Below are 19,202 nucleotides of genomic sequence, written 5' to 3' on the forward strand. Positions count from 1 at the left end.
GGAGTTGGATGCTCTAGGTTAATAGTGCAGTAACAAGTGAGTCTTGCAAGCAAAGATAGCAACTCTTGAGCATCAACAGGACAAAATATAGCTTCAGTGCAGGAACTACAGGAAACAAGGGGTGGCAGGAGAGTTCTATTTTTCCAGTCTTTACTGTTATTTCCAATGCATTTCATATGGAAACACTACTAGTCTGAGAATACTAGACTTTAGGAGGTGACAAAAGAATTATCTGTTGCTGGCGATGGATGAAGTAGCCCCAAAATGATCAAATGCAACAAATCCTTTCCCCAAGTATAGGAGAAAAGGACACCCGAGACTGTTTACTCCCACCCCGACCCCTGCAATAAACTTAAAAGCCCTTTCAGTGCTTATTCTGAACTCTGCTATAGAAGCCAAAACCGCAAGGGTGGGAGGTCAGTGCTGTCTGGACCACCCTGTCACACACGTTCCGTGATGGCTGCTAGGTTTTTATTCCTGCCCCCATGTGAGGGCTGTAAAAGGAGACACTAAGTGGAGCTTAAGAGTCCAACTTGGGTAGGAAACATGACTCAACACTACAAAGATATGTAGAAAAAACAATATTTATTGCTGTAAATTAGCTTCATCAGAAGTCGGTTTGTCTTTAGTCTGTGACTTTCTCTGTTCATGTGAAAAATGACAGTAGTTTACAAAACAGTTGGTTGCTTAGGGAGGCAACAGAAATAACTGTTCAATTTAATACAAACAATAACCTATTTGTCTTCTGTAACAGTAGGATGCCTTTTTATTTATACTGTAGTACAGACATTTGCAGTGCTGCAGTTTTTGTACAGTGTAATAAAAAAATGCATTTTTCCCTGCAAGGAAAAAATTTCGTGCCATTCTGAAAAACGTGTAGAGTTGGAATGTTCATTAAGTGCACTGGTAGCTGTTTATCCCTCCCCCCCAAAAAACAAAGCTGTCATGGCAGATGGCAAACGCAAGTCCCCGTTTGATGCTTGCTCAGATGAAGCCTTCATCCGGGGTAGTAATCCATTCCGAAAGCATTTCCTACAGTGTTGCCCAGAACCCACTTGATGCATCCTTAGGAATATGCCCTCGAAGAGTCATTTCCCCACTTCATGGAAGTAGAGATTGGCACATATACACAACATAATAATCGAAAACAAGATATAGTAAATTAGATTCCTAAATTTGGGCTCGAGGTCTCCTTGTCGATACCAGTAGATCTGAAGAGGGGGGGAAAACTGGTTAGGTAAGTATTTCAAGCAGGCACAACTAAAGGTTAAGACACTCCTTCACCCACAAATGCTATGGCAAAGCAAGTACCATGTACTAGGCTCATTTTAGTAAAAACAGGAAGTCTTTATTTTTCCAAAAGTATGGGAGCAGATGCTAATTTGCTTCTCCGATGGGATTTAGTTCATGATATTCAACACACAAAACTGGCCACTCTCCCCCCCCCCCAGTGTTATCAATCACTGTACAATTTATGTATCAATCCAGGGCAGCTCTTCTCATTTCCATGGGAGTTTGTAGAGAACTTTCTAATGAATTAGGCCCTTAGAAGAACCCCTCCCCATTCCAAACACCCACCCCCATATATACATGTTCATTTCCTGAAACAATTGCTTTTTCTCCCCACGGACAGGTGAAAACTTCCATTGTGGCTCAGATGCCACGCTGCTTAGCCATGCATGTACCAAACTACTGTGCCGCCTCCTTGGGCTTTGGGGTGCTACTCTCCCCTCCCCCCAGTTTGAGCAGGTCCATTTAGTCTTAGCATAGCAAGTGTCACAATACTTACAAGAATGCCAGCCGAAACACTACACAAGGAGATGCAGAAAGCAAAAAATATATTCACCGGTTTTGGAGGTAGTTGAGGAAAGACAAAAGCACTGATTAGAGTGACCTAGAGGAAAGAATGGGAGGGCACAGCCATTACTTCTCGCGCTGAATATGAAACACAGTTCTGATGCACTGCCTAGCGAGGAATTCCTATTACAGTCATACCTTGGTTTAAGTACGCTTCGGTTTGAGTACTTTCAGTTTAAGTACTCCGCGGACCGTCTGGAATGGATTATTCAGTGGGAAAGTTCGCTTCAGGTTAAGTACGCTTCAGGTTAAGTACAGACTTCTGGAACCAACTGTGTACTTAAACCGAGGTACCACTGTATATTTCCATGCAAAGCAGGAACTCATCTCGTGCCAGTTATAGTCCTTTGAAACGGACTGTGGTGGTGCTCCATTTATTTCCATGTCAATTTGCATGCCATCCTTCTCCACAAAGGCTTACAAGCAGATGACATAAAAACTTGTTGCTGCCTTCCATTGTCTACACAAACGACTCTCGTCAAGGCTTAATCATGTTGGTCATTTGGTTAAAATGGGAGGGGGGAGGATCCAGCCTCTGCCCCTGTTCCTTCAGGGGGCAATTCCTACTCCCAAGGAGGCAACAACATGAATTTTGGTTTGTGAGGCTTCTAAAACAGGGAGCTCCTTTCCGTTCATTCCTCAACGGGGGGCGGGAGAGCCTCACCAGCTCAGCAAACATTAGCTGGTGTTGCCAGACCACACACACAACAGGATTTCTCCACTTCAGACCGTGAGGCCCCAGCTGCACGCTGGATTCCTTGGAAATTCAGGATCTCTGTGCTGCATTTAGTACACTGCCTTTGCCTGACCATCTGGCTTACTTAAGGAACGCAGAAATTGGAAGCCCACCAAGTGTTGTGGCTGCAGTGCATTGTGCCACACCAAGTAACATTTTCATGCTTTGACTATTTTTAAGGGCACATACTTGAAGCAAGTAATTCCACTGGCTCAGGAAGGGAACATTCATTTGGACAGTTCATAGGTGTGTTTTTTGGTTTTGGTTTTAAAAGACTAACACTTATGTGGACATCTCTCTTGTACCAATGCTAAAACATCATTTTACATGAGTCTTAGCAAATACTGAAAGGGTGTTACAGTGATGCTTAAGTTACTAGGAGCTCTGAAATACCATATTTTCTGGTGTATAAGATGACTTTTTAACCCAGGAAGATCTTCACAAAAGTCGGAGGTCATCTTATACGCCAGGTATAACCGGACTGGAGAATCTGCGGTTGCCACATATGGTGTGGGGAGCTAAAAAACGGCCGCGGCGACCGTATGAAAGCAGCAAGGGCGGCACTGTACAAGTATGGTAAATCCACACCAGAAGCGGCGTTGTGCCCACAGAGGCCGTTTATCCGGCCACGAGCCACCTGGTAACTGAGCCGCCCACTCGGCAAGTCCCCGCGCTGCGCCGCGCTAAACCGGCGCAGCGCAGGGACTCTCCGAGTGATGCCGAAAAAGGCATCTGCGCCGAAGCGATTTCCAGCGCCCTAGAAATGGGCAGCGCAGCACCGGCAATCGCTTCTGCGTAGTCTTATATGGCAAGTACATCCCAAACTCTATATTTTAACTGGAAAAGTGGGGGGGGGTCGTATTCTACGCCCAGTCTTGTACGCCGGAACATACGATATATAACTAAAATGAGCAAGGCGTGGGAACACCACCTCTTGAGGAAAAGCCCAGGCACACGGGGTTGTTGATATTTAGGTGGAGTTGAGATGAGATCTGACAAAGTTTTATGACAGTTCATGACGCAGAGAGAAACTTCCCTCTCGAGATCTTGGGTTGAGAAGCATCACATTAGCATGTCAAGTTAAAAGGCTCCAAAACAGCAGGGCTGGGGGGAAACCGGCTAGGAGCTTCTGAAAGCCAGACAAAGACCCATTCTTCCAGCTGGGAAATCTGCTTGGAATTAAAATGTCTTTCAACTGTTTCCAGAAACTGCAGGAAGTGGGCACTTGTCCAATCTCAACAGGTACGATTATTCCACAGAACAGGGGCGGCCACGCTGAAAGCTCTGCCCTGGGATAGTGCAAAATGGGCTGCTAAGACCTTTGGGACTTGTAGGAGAAACATTCCTGTAGAAGGCAGCCTCTCAAGTCACCTGGTCCTGAGCTGCATGGGGCTTCCCATGTTGGCACCAACACCTTGAATGGGACCCGGTAGTCCTTATCCAGGAACAGCCACCACCGCCTTAGCAAGCAAAGCTGGCGAAAGACACTCCTAGCCCCTGAGGACACTTGCATCTCTAATGGCAGAGGTATCCAGGTTCAGAGAACCTGGCAACAAATTTCAGAATTGGCAGGCAGATGAGTTCATTTAGAAATAAAACCCAATGAGGACCATCCAACAAGAAACCTCTAAGCCAGGGCTATCAGGACTTGGTTGGGGGACTTGCTCCCACCTACCATCAAACTGAACAGGACTTACTTCTGCATATACATGCCTAGGATTGTGCTGCAAGTTTGCCAAACTGATTTTAATACTTACTATGAGCAGCAATGATGTGACGCTGCCAACAGCTAAATTGATTATTCTATCCTGGAAGAAAGAAGAACACAGTGTTAGCCGTAGCATTCTGAGATTTCTGTTAAAGGCTTATTCTAAAGCTGACATCTGGTGCTAATTGTGCTAGATTTGCATTCAATGCCCAGGTTTTGATCTTAAGAATTTTAAGGCATACCAGAGGTAGATGCAATAAAGATTTAAAAATAGAGTGGAAAGACTATTGTCTTCAAGTGAATTCTCCCTTCAATAAAGGCAGCTCACACCTTGTTCACACCTGTGTAAAGCAGCCATTTGTTAACAGCCTGGGCAAATCCTCACACCAAATATGTTTAGCATTGAAAACTGGCTACCTTTTTTATTTGCTTAATTCCAGAAGAACAGGCACCATTTAAATAAACTTTGAGAGCTAACTTTGCACGTCCAACTGGTTGGCAGTTGGATCCACATATTATTCTTATTGAGCATTACCTGACATTTTCAGAAGGTAAAATTAAAAAAAAAATTGATTTCTCAAAAGCAATTTATGTGCTGCTTCATCAAAATGTAGATTTACCAAGCTAAATGCTGTCCGATCACAAAAATTATAGCAGCTTTGAGCAGCACAAACCCAAAAACATTTTAAGACCCCTCGCTGAAGCAATCTGCAAAAGCTAAGCTTCACCTCCTAAAATGACAGGCCTGACTGCCTGAACTCAAAACTTCACGACTACTACAAACGACAGGCAGAAATCTTTTGCCCGGCCCCAGCCTGCCCTGGCCAAAGGGACCTTCTGTGTGGCTGGAAGACTTCGGGAAGAGAAAAGCAACCATCCTGGGTTATGAACCATTCAGGAAGAACCATCTCACCTGTCGGCCACATCGGAAATGGCTGGTGCCTTCAGCGTTCATGCAGATGCTTGTAAAATGGGTGTACACGGGAGGCCAGGATTTCTTTGCTCACACACACAATTTAACTTTTTAAAAAAGAGACTGACACTTTAAGAAGGGCAACCCAAGTAACCAACTGGGGCCTTTTAAAAACGTTTGCCCAAAGGCAAGGAATCTTTTGGAATATTCTCTTGTAAAATAGGGGAAACTGTCATGTTTGCTGTTTTCATATTTGTTCTTGGGGCAAAATATCACCAAGACCATTTGGGGGCAGCGGGGGGAGGGCATTGCATCCCCAAACCGCTCTTCCAGTTCCTGCCCTCCTCCCCAGTCAGTGACAGATCCTGAAACCAAAGTATTTTATTTGGGGCAGGGGGGTAGGCAGGGTGACAACTACAAAAAGCAAGCAAGCAAAGGTGAGGCAGAGGGGGGAGAATTAGAAATTGCTTTGAGGAAAATAAGCCAAGTAATGCAAACAGAAGCAAGCTGGCCTGCCCAGCTGTAATCGGGGCCCAGAACAGGATTAGGATCAGTTGTTGTCATAGCATTAAATGGGATCTGGCAGCCTCTGCAGGGAATTAGCAGTTAACACTCGCTGCCTGTCCAAAACTACTCCATGCAGCGTCCCAGACGGCCACCCAAAGAAAGTGGTATCATGCCTTAGCTTTTTTTGCCGCAGTGGGTACCACCAAAGGAATGGAAGTCCCCAGGAGGGGCAAGGGGGAGGGAATTCACATTGGGTAGAAGCATAGACCCAGATATCTCAAAGGTATTGTGTGACACACACAGAGAGAGAGAATAAATCTTAGAATCACAGAATTGTAGAGCTGGGAGGCCCCCAAGAGCTGCCATGCAGCTTAAAATGTTTCACTAAGGGACAGGCAACGCTGGTATCGTAAGGCACAGCGACAAGTACAAGAAAGAAGATTCCACCTAAACATTAGGAAGAACTTCCTGACAGTAAGAGCTGTTCGGCAGTGGAATTTGCTGCCAAGGAGTGTGGTGGAGTCTCCTTCTTTGGAGGTCTTTAAGCAGAGGCTTGACAGCCATATGTCAAGAATGCTTTGATGGTGTTTCCTGCTTGGCAGGGGGTTGGACTGGATGGCCCTTGTGGTCTCTTCCAACTATGATTCTATGACATCCACCCACCCTTTAAACAATGGTATCCACATTGTGTGGGGCTGCGCCACAAGGAAACTGCTTCCACGCACTACTTTGAAAATGTTCCAGGTTAGGTTTGCAACAGTTCTCTGGGAGTTCGCAGCAGAGCAGCTGATAACGTGAAAGGAGATCAGTTGGATGTGACCTAAGGCTCATCTACCCCAGTGCCTAATTCTCAAGGGTGGCCCACTAGATGCCCATAGGAAGACCAGGACAGGAGAGGCGCCACAACTGCCTCCCACACTGGCAGCCACAGAGAGCCTCGTCCTCCATCAATCTGCCCCAACTTCTCTTAAAAGTCAGAGGTTTTCCCCTCCTCTCTCCAAACGTGATCAGCAAAACTTGCTGGCCGCCACCACTCCATGATTGGAGAAAGGAAAGTCCCCACTGGCACCAGTATAGGGCAACTGGGCTGCCCTTAGCTTGGTGCCTTAAGAGGGATGCCTCAACAAATCCCGTCTGGAAAGGGAGGGGGGGCCAAAAGTCGTCTGTCAGGCGCACACAAAGGATGCAGGGTAACCAATTAAGAATGCTTAACCCCATTAGTTGGTTTATGTATTTGCATGTTCCAGAAAACCACACGATACAGCCTCTTCAGTGTGCAAGTGGGAGAACCACACATGTGACCATTTCCTTTCAATATCTCCAAAGAAACTATCCCAGGCATCCCCAAACTTTGGCCCTCCAGATGTTTTGGACTACAATTCCCATCTTCCCCGACCACTGGTCCTGTTAGCTAGGGATCATGGGAGTTGTAGGCCAAAACATCTGGAGGGCCACAGTTTGGGGATGCCTGAACTATCCTCTGTGTTCTGTACGCCCTCGGTTTCTTGCGCATAACCAATTCAGCAACTCAGATATAAAACGGTAACTAAATGGGGGGTGGGTTTGCATGCTGGATCTACCCCTCCCCCTTTCAGCTGAACATGGCAAGGCCTGAATACCTTAATGCCTGAACACGTTTACACACCTCTCTGGGGATCCCAATCTCTCTGAAACCCCAAGTGGCCTGGGGTGCACAGCCAGTCCCAGAGAGGCTTGCAGACCTGCTTAAGTGAACAGGTGCCCCCACCCTCCCTTCTGCACAAGAGGGTCCTGCAGTTCTGCCTCTTTTGCATCTGGAGAACCCAGCAAGATTTCTATCCTGCATCCCAGATGGACTCCCAACCAGACGCTGGACACACCCAGAGCCGCTCAGCTTTAGGAAGGGAATGGCATCAAGCGCCTTTGAACCACCTCCCGGCCAAGTGGTTGGGTCCAGGTGCCCCCAACACAAGTTTCCAATATGGCCATTTTGGAAAATGGAGGTCAAGGTGACCCCCCCCCCCAGGGTGGCACTGGCAAGCCGAGAGGGAAGCACCTTCCCATTGACTCAGAGCCCCTCAAGGCACACACAGCCCTTGGGTAGAGGAAGGTGCCCCAGGAGCCCAAGGTTAGAAGCCATGGATCCAGGAGTCGCAAGGCTGAACTCGGGAGGTCTTTTCTGCAGCGCTCTGAAACACGATGGTTTGCTGGCAAGCTTAGTCCAGGGAAAGGTTAAAAATACTCTGGCAAGAGGAGGCAGCTTAGCAGATCAGGAGCAGAGACTCGGGCCGGATTGCTCCCTAGGCGACACACAAACCTCAGGACCAGGGGGGAAATTAAGGAAGTTCTCTGAGGCTGCCCAAAAAGGCATTGGGGTGGGGGAAACCATGATGGTTTAAAGTGCCATGGGACTGCTTTAAATGCATAGTACAGATGAGGCCTAAATCACACACACATACACACACACACAAACCGTTCGCTTTGCCTGAGACCACTACCCACCAAATGGAAGTGGGTCAGTCCCAGGCCTTTGCAACGTCATGGTGAAGGAGTGAGAAGCAGCTAAGCATCCTAAATGTAAAGCAAAAAGCTAATTGGCCACCAGGAGCTAATTTGATGAGCTACCCCATTGTAATAATAATTTTTTAAAAAACACCTGCAAATATACAATTATACAAAATTCAACATTGCTGTTTTGTTGAGAAAAAATGCCTTGGAGGCACTGAGACAAGGAAGACCAATATTTTGACTCTGTATAAAAGCAGCTTTGTATGTTCTATTGTTGTTGCTGTTTAGTCATTCAGTCATGTCCGACTCTTTGTGACCCCATGGACCAGAGCACGCCAGGCACTCCTGTCTTGCACTGCCTCCTGCAGTTTGGTCAGACTCATGTTGGTAGCTTCGAGAACACTGTCCAACCATCTCATCCTCTGTCGTCCCCTTCTCCTTGTGCCCTCCATCTTTCCCAACATCAGGGTCTTTTCCAGGGAGTCTTCTCTTCTCATGAGGTGGCCAAAGTATTGGAGCCTCAGCTTCACGATCTGTCCTTCCAGGGAGCACTCAGGGCTGATTTCCTTCAGAATGGATAGGTTTGATCTCTTGCAGTCCATGGGACGCTCAAGAGTCTCCTCCAGCACCATAATTCAAAAGCATCAATTCTTGCATTTCCTTTTCATTGGGATGGTTTTCGTTGCTGCCTCCTGTATAATGTTACGAGCCTCCATCCATAGTTCTTCTGGCACTCTGTCCACCAAATCTAAATCCTTAAACCTGTTCCTCACTTCCACTGTGTATTCATAAGGGATTTGATTTAGATTGTGTCTTAGTGGCCCAGCGGTTTTTCCTACTTTTTTCAGTTTAAGCTTGAATTTTGCTATAAGAAGCTGATGATCTGAGTCACAGCTCCAGGTCTTGTTTTTGCTGACTGTATAGAGCTTCTCCATCTTTGGCTGCAGAGAATATAATCAATCTGATTTCAATTCTTCCCATTTGGTGATATCCATGTGTAGAGTCGTCTCTTGTGTTGCTGGAAAAGAGTGTTTGTGATGACCAGCTTGTTCTCTTGACAGAACTCTATTAAGTCCCCTCAAATTCAATGGAAAAGATTTCCATATGTGATTAACTCTCACACTGACTTTCAACGGGGTTTTAAACTTGCTAAACCTTTCTACAAACCATTACTACCATATTTTTCCATGTAGAAGGCAGTATTTTTTACTTTTTAAAAATTAGTCAAAAATTGGGACTTGTCTCATACACCGAGACATACCTGCCAAGTTGCTGTCAAGAGAAATAAGGGACCGGGCCGAAATAGCAGACCGGAAGTAGCGCTGCTGCCATTTTGGAACTGGGCGGAGCATGCTCAGAAGTGACTTTTGATGCTGCTTTGCCCAGTTCCAAAATGGCCACCGCGCCAGAAGTCACACTGCAGCCATTTTGGAACTGGGCAGAGCAGCATCAAAAGTCGCTTCTGAGCATGCTCCGCCCAGTTCCAAAATGGCCACCACGCCAGAATAAACCGGGGGAAAACAAAAAAATCTGTTTTTTCAGCTAGGAACAGCTGGAAAAACGGGGATTTCCCAGGGAAAACGGGAGACTTGGCAGCTATGCACAGAGGTTGAATGCAGAGGGGTTCAGGTTTGAGGTCTGGCATGGGCAACTCTGGTTTGAGCTCTGGCCCAATTTCTTAATTTTGGGTTAAAAAAACAGGGGTTGTCTTATACATGGAAAAAATGGCATTTTTTGTAAATTTCCTTGGGAACCAAGCTATGGGATGGTTGGGCAAAAATATATTTAACAAGCAAGCAGGGCTATATGGTGCCTCTTGCTATAGAAGTTATAGCAAGGGGGGGCTACTGGGTTGTCTTTATTTGTATTATGTATTTTGTGGTTTTATATCTTGATTTTGTTCTGTGAACCACCCTGAGACCCCAGGTATAGGGTTGTATATAAATTCAAATCAATCAATCAATCAATAATATTGTATACAGCAGGTGCAATGCTGCAGCAGAAAACTGCAGTGGAAGTTTGAAGGAATACTTAAAAGTTAGGAGGCCAAGTGGCCTGTCGCTGCCCTCCTTGCTTAGCAGAAGCCGTTGCTCAGGGATGAGTCACTCTTGCCTGGTCATTGCTTGGCCCCTGAAAGTTGTTCAGTTGTCAATGCGTCACTGCAAAGCCATACAAAGAATGAGAGAAAGTGGAGTTTTCATGGCTGCAGCGCTCGCTCCCTGACAACTGAAGAACAGGGTGCCGACTACCTTACTCTCCCCAGATTCTTGCCAGCTACCAAACCAGTTCAGATGTGGGGAAGACAGGAGCTCTCCAAGGCTGGGCCCTGTGTTTCGCACAGCAGCTGAATCTCAGATTTATGTCACGAGAAGGAAGGGCCCAACTCTTGAACCAAAGACGATAAAGCAAAGTATGTGGGCAAGTCCACACCCTTCACTAAGGACATTAAGGGACAGAGAAAAATCCAAGGAGAAATAAAAAGGCTCCGAAATGTTCACAGAAGCCACACTGCAAGGCCTCTGTGAATTCCAACAGTTTTGATTTTAAGCAGAGGATGGAGGGTCTACATTCCAGGCAGTTTGACTGCATGGCCCTCGCGGTCCCTTCTGACTCTACGATGAAAAAGCAAACCTATTCCAGGACTGGGCTATGAAACAAGGACAGCTCTGCAAGTTTGAACAGAGGCCAGAATGCAAGGCTCCTTGTAATACAAAATGCAACAAAGAAGGAACAGTTTGTGCAACACATTTTAAAAACACCAGCATGGGCGTAGGCAGGAGGGGGCAGTTGCCCCCCCTAGAAGCAGGGTCACCCGGTGCCGTCTCCCTTCTCCCTGGCTGGCTGTGGGGTGGGTGGAGGGAAAGCCCCAGAGCCGCGCAAAGCGTTTGGCTGGCTTTCCCTCCGCCCGCCCCACAGCCAGCAAGGGAGAAGGGAGACGTCCCTTCTAGCCGGCTGGCTGTGGGGCGGGCGGAGGGAAAGCCAGGCAACCGCTTTGCGTGGCTCTGGGGCTTTCCCTCCACCCGCCCCGGCGATCGCGGAGGGGAAGAAGGGAGTCGGAGAAGCCCGATTTCGGGCTGATCCTGGCGCCCCCTTGCACTTGTCCTTCCAGGAGGGGGAGGAGGGGTAAAGTACTACCTAGAAAGGAACGCTGTGATCACTAAAAGTCAGCATGGGTTTCTGAAAAATAAGTCATGTCAGACTAATCTGATCTCATTTTTTGACAGAGTCACAGGCCTGGTAGATGAAGGGAACGCTGTGGATGTAGCATTATCTTGATTTCAGCAAGGCCTTTGACAAGGTGCCCCATGATATTCTTGTAAAGAAGCTGGTAAAATGTGGGCTAGACAATGCTACCATTCAGTGGATTTGTAGCTGGCTTACTGACCGAACCCAAAGGGTGATCATCAATGGCTCCTCCTCATCCTGGAGAGTAGTGACTAGTGGGGTGCCACAGGGTTCTGTCTTGGGCCCAGTCTTATTCAACATCTTTATCAATGACTTGGATGATGGGCTTGAGGGCATCCTGAGCAAGTTTGCGGATGACACCAAATTGGGAGGGGTGGCTAACACCCCAGAGGACAGAATCACACTTCAAAATGACCTTAACAGATTAGACAACTGGGCCAAAGCAAACAAGATGAAATTTAACAAGGAGAAATGTAAAGTACTACACTTGGGGGGGGGATGAAAGGCACAAAAACAGGATGGGTGACACCTGGCTTGAGAGCAGTACATGTGAAAAGGATCTAGTAGTCTTGGTAAACCACAAACTTGACATGAGTCAGCAGTGTGATGCAGCAGCTAAAAAAGCCAATGCAATTCTGGGCTGCATCAATAGGAGTATAGCATCTAAATCAAAGGTAGTAATAGTACCACTGTATTCTGCTCTGGTCAAACCTCACCTGGAGTACTGTGTCCAGTTCTGGGCACCACAGTTCAAGGAGGATACTGACAAGCTGGAACGTGTCCAGAAGAGGGCAACCAAAATGGTCAAAGGCCTGGAAACTATGCCTTATGAGGAACGGCTTAGGGAGCTGGGTATGTTTAGCCTGGAGAAGAGAAGGTTAATGGGCGATATGATAGCCATGTTCAAATATATTAAAGGGTGTCATATAGAGGAGGGAGAAAGGTTGTTTTCTGCTGCTCCAGAGAAGCGGACACGGAGCAATGGATTCAAGCTACAAGAAAGAAGATTCCACCTAAACATTAGTAAGAACTTCCTGACAGTAAGAGCTGTTCGGCAGTGGAATTTGCTACCAAGGTGTGTGGTGGAGTCTCCTTTTTTGGAGGTCTTTAAGCAGAGGCTTGACAGGCATATGTCAGGAATGCTTTGATAGTGTTTCCTGCTTGGCAGGGGGTTGGACTGGATGGCCCTTGTGGTCTCTTCCAACTCTTTGATTCTATGAGGGAGTGGAAGACAGGTTGGCAATGTCTCTTGGTTTAAAATGGTTATTCAGACTTTCTTAAGGCTGTGTGTCACAGCGCCACATCTCCCTCCCCTCCAGCCCCACATGGCCTGGCCACCGGGGGAACTGCACTTCTCCAAGGGGGCCCAACCTTTAGCCTTTGTGATGCAGCTGGAACCCAGAGTCCTCCGTCTCTCTCTGCTAGTACGGCCAGCAATCGGGGAAGATGGGAGCTCAAGGGTAGGCAGCCCTTCTTTAAGATCACCAACCTGAAAGAGGGCTTTGCATCTCCCGGGTGGAAGAAATTCTGCATGATCGCCACAGCCTCTGCAGCTCCAGAGCTGGAAAGTGGATCGCTCACAGCATTCACCAAAGACTCCCCAAATGCCCAGCATTTCAAAACAGTTTTTTAAAATACAGTGGTACCTTGGTTCCCAAACTTAATCCGTTCCAGAAGTCTGTTCCAAAACCAAAGCTTTCTAAAACCAAGGCGTGCTTTCCCATAGAAAGTAATGCAAAATGGATTAATCCCAGACTTTTAAAAACAACCCCAAAAACAGCAATTTAACATGATTTTTACTATCTAACAAGACCATTGATCCATAAAATGAAAGCAATAATCAATGTACTATACTATAAAATAAATAGGACAATACTGTTGATGATAAAAATTAAAAATAATTTTTTTCTTACGTGCACTGATGATAGTCATTGTTTGAATGCGGGGCTTTTATCCATTTCTGCAGTCACACAATCAATGAGTAGCTGAACTGCATTCCACACAGTCGTCACAAACCACAGTCACAAGTCAGTCCCACAAAACAAAGAACAAGTCATACTCAAAACAAGCCACAAAAACAAAAACGCAAAAAATTGCATAAACGAAAGCTTGAAATATCACCTCTACACTCAACAGGAAGCAAAACATGTTCAGCTTCCAAGGGAAAGTTCAAAAACCGAAACACCTACTTCTGGGTTTGCAGCCTTCTCTTTCCAAGTTGTTCATAAACTAAGCTGTTCTAAAACCAAGGTACCACTGTAGAGGAACATTGTTTGGGGAACAAAATCAACATCAAGGAGTTTAGTTTTCAATATAAGCTGCAACCATTGCGCTCTTTCTCTTTCTCTTTCTCTCTTAGCTTTCCTTTCTTTTCCTTTTGTTCTTGTGCTTGTCTGCTTTTCAGCGATTTTTAAAATTATGCTGTTATTACTACTGCTTTGTGATATTATAAATGAAACACGTTAAGAAAGTAGTGACTGATAAGCCCTCATGTTAAGCCATTTTTAGTGAACACAATAAAGGGGCAGAGGAGACCCCCTCCTCACGCCGCCAGCCAAGACCAAGTGTGGGAGGGGGAGAGAAGGCAAGGAGCAAAGCTCACCATCGCATTTCACAACCAGAAATAAATGAAGCACAAAAGCCGCATAGTCTCAGAGGTTTCCTAGAAAGCATCTCTAATCACAGCCAAAAAAGGAGGGAGGGAATGTCCTGGCCCAAGGGGCAGGTGAGTTGAGAAGCATTACACAGCATGCTTTGCAGAGCTGCAATGCATGCTGGGGACACAATTCTGGGTTCATGTGACATCAGTCGAGATGTGCCTCTGAAATCACGCATTGCAGAGTCTCCTGGGGCTTATGGGGTGTTAGGGAACAGGACGTGGTACCTCTGGTGGGGGACACATCCTGCTCCTTCTGGGGTAGTTTGTCCACCTTGGGACCCCACCCTGCACTCAGCTCTCACCTGTGGCTCCTAGAAGCTGTCAGCAGGCTAAACCAGGTGAGGGTGGTTGATGGGTTTCAAACCCTTGGGGGCATTAGGGGCTTCCCCTGCATGCGAAGACAGGCTCTGGCGGAGGGAGCAGACGAGATCAAGAGGGGGTGGAACAGTCAAGGAGGCGGTTTCTGCATGTGCTGTAGAGGGAAGCGAGGGGCAGATGGGAAGGGAGCCCATCTAGGAGAAGGAAAACTCTGATACTAACCCTCTGCTGCCTTGCAGGATATCTTTGGGAGATGAAAAGGCCCTACACAAACCCAGAGCAGAGTCCCCAAGATGGCGCCTTGTACACCTCCTTCTGGCAGCCAAGCTGGTGCCCAGTGTCACACTCTGCTTTCCTTTCGACCCCATCAATGAGGCCAAGAGGGGAGTTGTCATCTGGACAGCCCAGGACCTCCAGACACACCGCACAGCTTTGCACCCCAAAGAGATCACTTTGGTACTGCCAATCCAGCGGTTTGACCTCACCCCAGACAGACAGATGCCAATAAGTGTCTCCTGCAACCTCACCAAGGATGCTAGGAACACCTCAAAATTGCTAACATTGACAATATACCCAGCACAGACACTATTTACCATAAGCCACCTTGGGTGCAAATGTTAAAGACAGTGTGGCAATTTTGTAAAATGTATGTGTATGCATGCGCACACCATTGGAAGAGTGCCTCGTAAACCGGCACCATCGTCAGTTACTGAGAGCAGCGCAGATCAGGGTCTGCACGCAATGTACTAAGCTTACATTTTTTGTGGGCTGCAGAATGTGCAAGAGGTGCAGAGCCGTGCCAAATCTGCTGCAACCCTCATGCTCCCGCACGCCCAGATACCACTCAGACCAAGGAACCAACTAAGGGCCTAGAAAATGATCCAACCACCCCAACAGATGCCCGCCAATGGTCCACGCAGCTGATCTCTTATGAAAGAATAAGAGGTCTTGATGGGAAGAGTGAGTTAAGAAGCACTGTGCAATCAATGATACAGCATTCCATAAATAATTTCAAAAATAAGAATTCTTGCATGGTATGGTCAATATTAGACAAGCACCGGCACTCATATGGAAGCACTGCATTGACTAATGCAATTCAGAGGGCAACGTTACAAGGTTCAATTTGCCACAGGAGAAAAGGCCTTGAAATAATCTAACCCAAGACAAGAGAATTCCAAGGTATGTTTGTCATAGGAAACACTTTTGTGCTGCAGCCGTTTGACAATGAGCTCAGTATCAGAAAAGCCCATGAGGAAGAAAGGCTTTTCCATACTGCAAGATATAGGCATGTGATGGGGCAAGGCTTATACACATTGCACAACTATAATGTGTCCTTAACACAACACCTCACCAAGGATCTGAGATGCCAGCCACAAAGGGGGGGGGGAAGAGTGATGAATGCTGGCCATCGCCCATACTTCCAATGAAACTCCCCAACACTTACACAGCTGCTCAGGGCAGTCCTCTGTTCAGAGGTGCCAACGAACCAGCAGGTACGCATCCCAGGATCTTTTTCAAAGCAGCAGCCAACTGAAACTTTTGGGCTTGTGCACAGCCAGGCTTGAGCCCAGCTGCAGCCAGCATCGCTTGCAAAGGGAGCCCCAGTGCAGCCCTTTAGCAGCAACCCACTGCCCTGGGCCAGCCCTGCAAACAAACCCCCTTCCTGGAGGAGAGAAGGGACATGAAGGATTTCGTTTTACCCTTGGCGAAGTCTCTCCAAAGAGAGGTCTGTTGTCCAGCCCTCTGGTCCCATAAGTCCGGGTGGTAAAGTCCTCCATTGTTCCCCCAACTCTTCTCAAGTTTGGCTGTGATCACTCACTCCCACATCAGCAGATCCTCTTAGAACAGACCCACTCCTTGTCTCAGAGGCCTGAAGCCCGTGGCAAAATGCAGCTGCAGCATCAGGCGGAGGGAAGAGTTTATTTATGGAAAGCACATTTCTCTTGTTGCTCCGCAGGCTGTGTACAATTTGGCGTTCAAAGCCAGGGAACCAAGCCTCCTCTCCTCCAAACCACGACTCCCTTCCTCATGATCAAGAGCTGGGAAGAAGAAGACAAAGAAGACTCAGTAGGAACATGGCACACACACCCCCAACAACAACACGACCCACATTTCCAAAGCTTTGGTTCTCCTCCTGCTCAGAACTAGCAAGGGGCTGCTCCATTTCAGGATTATACTGCATGGGTGACTCTTCCCTCCTCCCCCCCCCTTTCAAGCCCTCTCTTTGGCCTCTTTTATGCACATGGAAGAGGTGCAGGAAGGATGCAGCTCAGAGGCACAGCAGCTGCTTTGCATCCCAAAGGTCCCAGGTTCAATCTCTAACATCTCCAGGTAGGACTGGGAGAGACTGGAACCCTGGCCAAGGGGCTGCCAACCAGAGTAGGAAATACTGAGCCTGACTAATGGCCTAACTCAGAGGCAGTAGAATGGACTGTTGTTACCACTTCAGACTGCAGAGGGGGGGGGGGTTAGGGCTCTGAATGCTCCCTTGTGTCGAACTCTCCCTGCAAACAAAAAACCAGAGCATCCCATGCAGAAGGCAAGGCTGCAGAACTTCCTTCTGGCTGGGCCCATTTCCATTTCATTCTCACATGCAGCAGCAACCTCCCTCAAGCTCAAGTGGTCAAGCCCATCCTACTGTCTCGCCAGATACAAATTCTTCTTTGCCAGGCATCACAGGCAAGAGCCACCTTTCCAGGTAAAGCCCCTCTGCCGATGAAACGGAAAAGGGAGCCACTGGCCCTTAGACCCCAGGCAAGAGAGTGCAGCTGCTCCTGCTTCCTGCCCCTAGGCAGGCTTCATTGGAGGCAAATCCAGAGTCATTACTGTACTCCCAAGGAGCTGTGGCCACAACTAGGAGGGAGGTCCTTCACCTGTCCTGGGAGGGTGGGGCCCACATTGACTCCAGCTGCTGAAGAAGGCCGTTGCTGTTTAAATATTCTGAATATTTATTTTAGACACTGCAATTTGTACAGCTCAGTTTGGTTGTGTATTTTTTAACATTTAATTCATTTATGGCTGATTTAGTTATGTTGCACTTGTAAAATTTAATTTATTTATGGCTGCTTTAGTTATGTTGCACTTTTGTTTGGTGCCATAAGCCACCTGGAGCATGGTTTGAACTGTGAAAAGATGTCATGCAAATAATTTATATATGCATATTTGAGGAAATATGCACAATTGACAAGAGAGCTGTAGGGGCAGTTTAACCTCGTGAACAGAAACCGCGGGATTGAGAACAAAAACTGCACCTGCTTCGACCGAAGAAGCCAGCCAGAGGAATCCACTGGCGAGGAGATGCGGGAGCAACCGACGAGGAAGGCGCTCGACTGCTCCGACCCATCCGGCCACGGTCTGCACGTTGGTTCATGCGCGGGGGGCGGGGGGGGGAGAGCTTACGTCTCCTCCCCTATTTTAAACCAGATTTCCTTACAACCGGATACCGGCAACGGCCCATATTCTAAATGGACCTGTTCCATTTTAAACCAAAGCGCCACAAACTTTCGATGTCCCTCGAGCACTTTCGATCCACTAGGGAAGGCGAAGGTCCCTCCTTCTCTTCCCTCCCCCTGGAGGAGCCAGCCAGCCCACGAACGAATAACCCTTCTCTGCCCAGGGATCTGCAGCGGCGGCGGCGGCGGCGGCGGCGGCGGCGGCGGCCTCGGTTGCATCCAGGCACTCTGCAAAACTCCCCCCAACCCCGGCGGAGATTCTGAGGTCTTCGGGAAAAGGAAGAGAGCCTTGCGGCGCTTGGGAGAGCTACCGTAAATAAATGAGAGATTTGCAGCCCAGACGAGCCGCCCTCGCTCCCGCCGCTGCCCCCTCCCAGCTGCCCCCGCCGCGCCCCTCAGAATCCGGCTCCCTTTCGGCTTTCGAGGCGGGGGAGAACCACGTGCGCCCCCCCCCCCCGCACAGCAAACGGCAACACAACGTTCCGAAAGGGAACGCTGCCGCCTCCAACGTTCCACGGCCGCCCCTACCTTTGCGAGGCTCCCGGGAAAAGAAGCCCCTTTGGGGAAAGAGCAGCAGCACCAGCAGCAAGTTCCTGCTTCCCCCCCTGCCGGATAATCCTCCCTCTCGCACTCGGCCAAGTGTCGCAAACCAGCAGCAGCCGCCCTCCTGCTCCTTGCCCCCCCCCTTTAATGCAAGCCCGGCCTTCCTCTGTGAGCTCATTGGCTCGGCTCCGCCAATGGCAACGCGGGCGAGACCTGCACCTTGCTGCAAATCTGGGTTTGGGTTTTCCGCGGGGGCGGGGGAGCTGGCGGGGGACCGCGAGGGTCATCTAGCCCAATCCGCTGCAGCGCAGGAGTCTTGGGGGCCTGCGCGGGGGTCTCGAACCCGGGGCTCTGAGATTAAGAGCCGCCCTCGGGCAAGACCGACGGGGGCTGTTCGGTAAAAGAGGAAAAGGAAAGCCACGCGCATTCTACGATCCTAATTTCCATAGGGCGAAATTGCTTGCGGGGAACGAGATGCACCGCGGGGCAAGTCGAACGGAGCGACCTCGGCAGCGCCTTGGCGTTGCTTAGGAAGAGTTTTAAAGTACCCGCTTCAACCGTTTTCAAAGGAAACGAGAACAAGGATTTTTCAAACTGGAAGACTCATTCCGTTTGTTTGTTTGTTTGTTTGTTTGCCTGCTAGCTTGCTGCCTGGCTGTTGTACATTCATCCACATGCATACAAACTGCATATCGTTTGGAGGAAATGGGCTCTACAGACAAAAAATATATGCACCTGGGTTTACTCAGAAAGAAAAATGATCTGAAAGTAATAACTTTTTTAATGCAATGCAGGAATGGTAACCCATCCAATTTGAAACCATACCAAACTCTGCT

At 48.1% G+C, this 19,202-nt stretch overlaps 1 protein-coding gene across 2 annotated transcripts; it reads right to left on the reverse strand.

Moving 5' to 3' along the window:
* Positions 1-568: 568 nt before the first annotated feature.
* TMEM243 (transmembrane protein 243) lies at positions 569-18,489 on the reverse strand. 2 transcript variants are annotated; one of them, XM_035127094.2, is made up of 5 exons: positions 18,352-18,489; positions 16,072-16,410; positions 4,351-4,401; positions 1,847-1,894; positions 569-1,211 (listed from the first exon to the last, which is right to left on the reverse strand). In XM_035127094.2, the coding sequence occupies exons 2-5, from the start codon at positions 16,147-16,149 to the stop codon at positions 1,089-1,091; spliced, it is 300 nt and encodes a 99-aa protein (XP_034982985.1). In that variant the 5' UTR covers positions 16,150-16,410; positions 18,352-18,489; the 3' UTR covers positions 569-1,088. The 2 variants fall into 2 exon arrangements, with proteins under 2 accessions (XP_034982985.1, XP_034982983.1); XM_035127092.2 differs by having other exon boundaries at positions 1,790-1,894.
* Positions 18,490-19,202: the final 713 nt, after the last annotated feature.

The sequence above is a fragment of the Zootoca vivipara genome, chromosome 10, assembly GCF_963506605.1.
Source record: "Zootoca vivipara chromosome 10, rZooViv1.1, whole genome shotgun sequence".
NCBI classification, from domain to species: Eukaryota; Metazoa; Chordata; class Lepidosauria; order Squamata; family Lacertidae; genus Zootoca; species Zootoca vivipara.

Coding starts and splice junctions, on each gene's coding strand:
- TMEM243 (XM_035127092.2), bottom strand. CDS start 16,149: ATGGAGGACTTTACCACCCGGACTTATGGGACCAGAGGGCTGGACAAC. Junction 4,402..16,071: donor TTGGAGAGACTTCGCCAAGG/GTAAAACGAAAT, acceptor TCTTTCTTCCAG/GATAGAATAATCAATTTAGC. Junction 1,895..4,350: donor TCACATCATTGCTGCTCATA/GTAAGTATTAAA, acceptor TCTTTCCTCTAG/GTCACTCTAATCAGTGCTTT.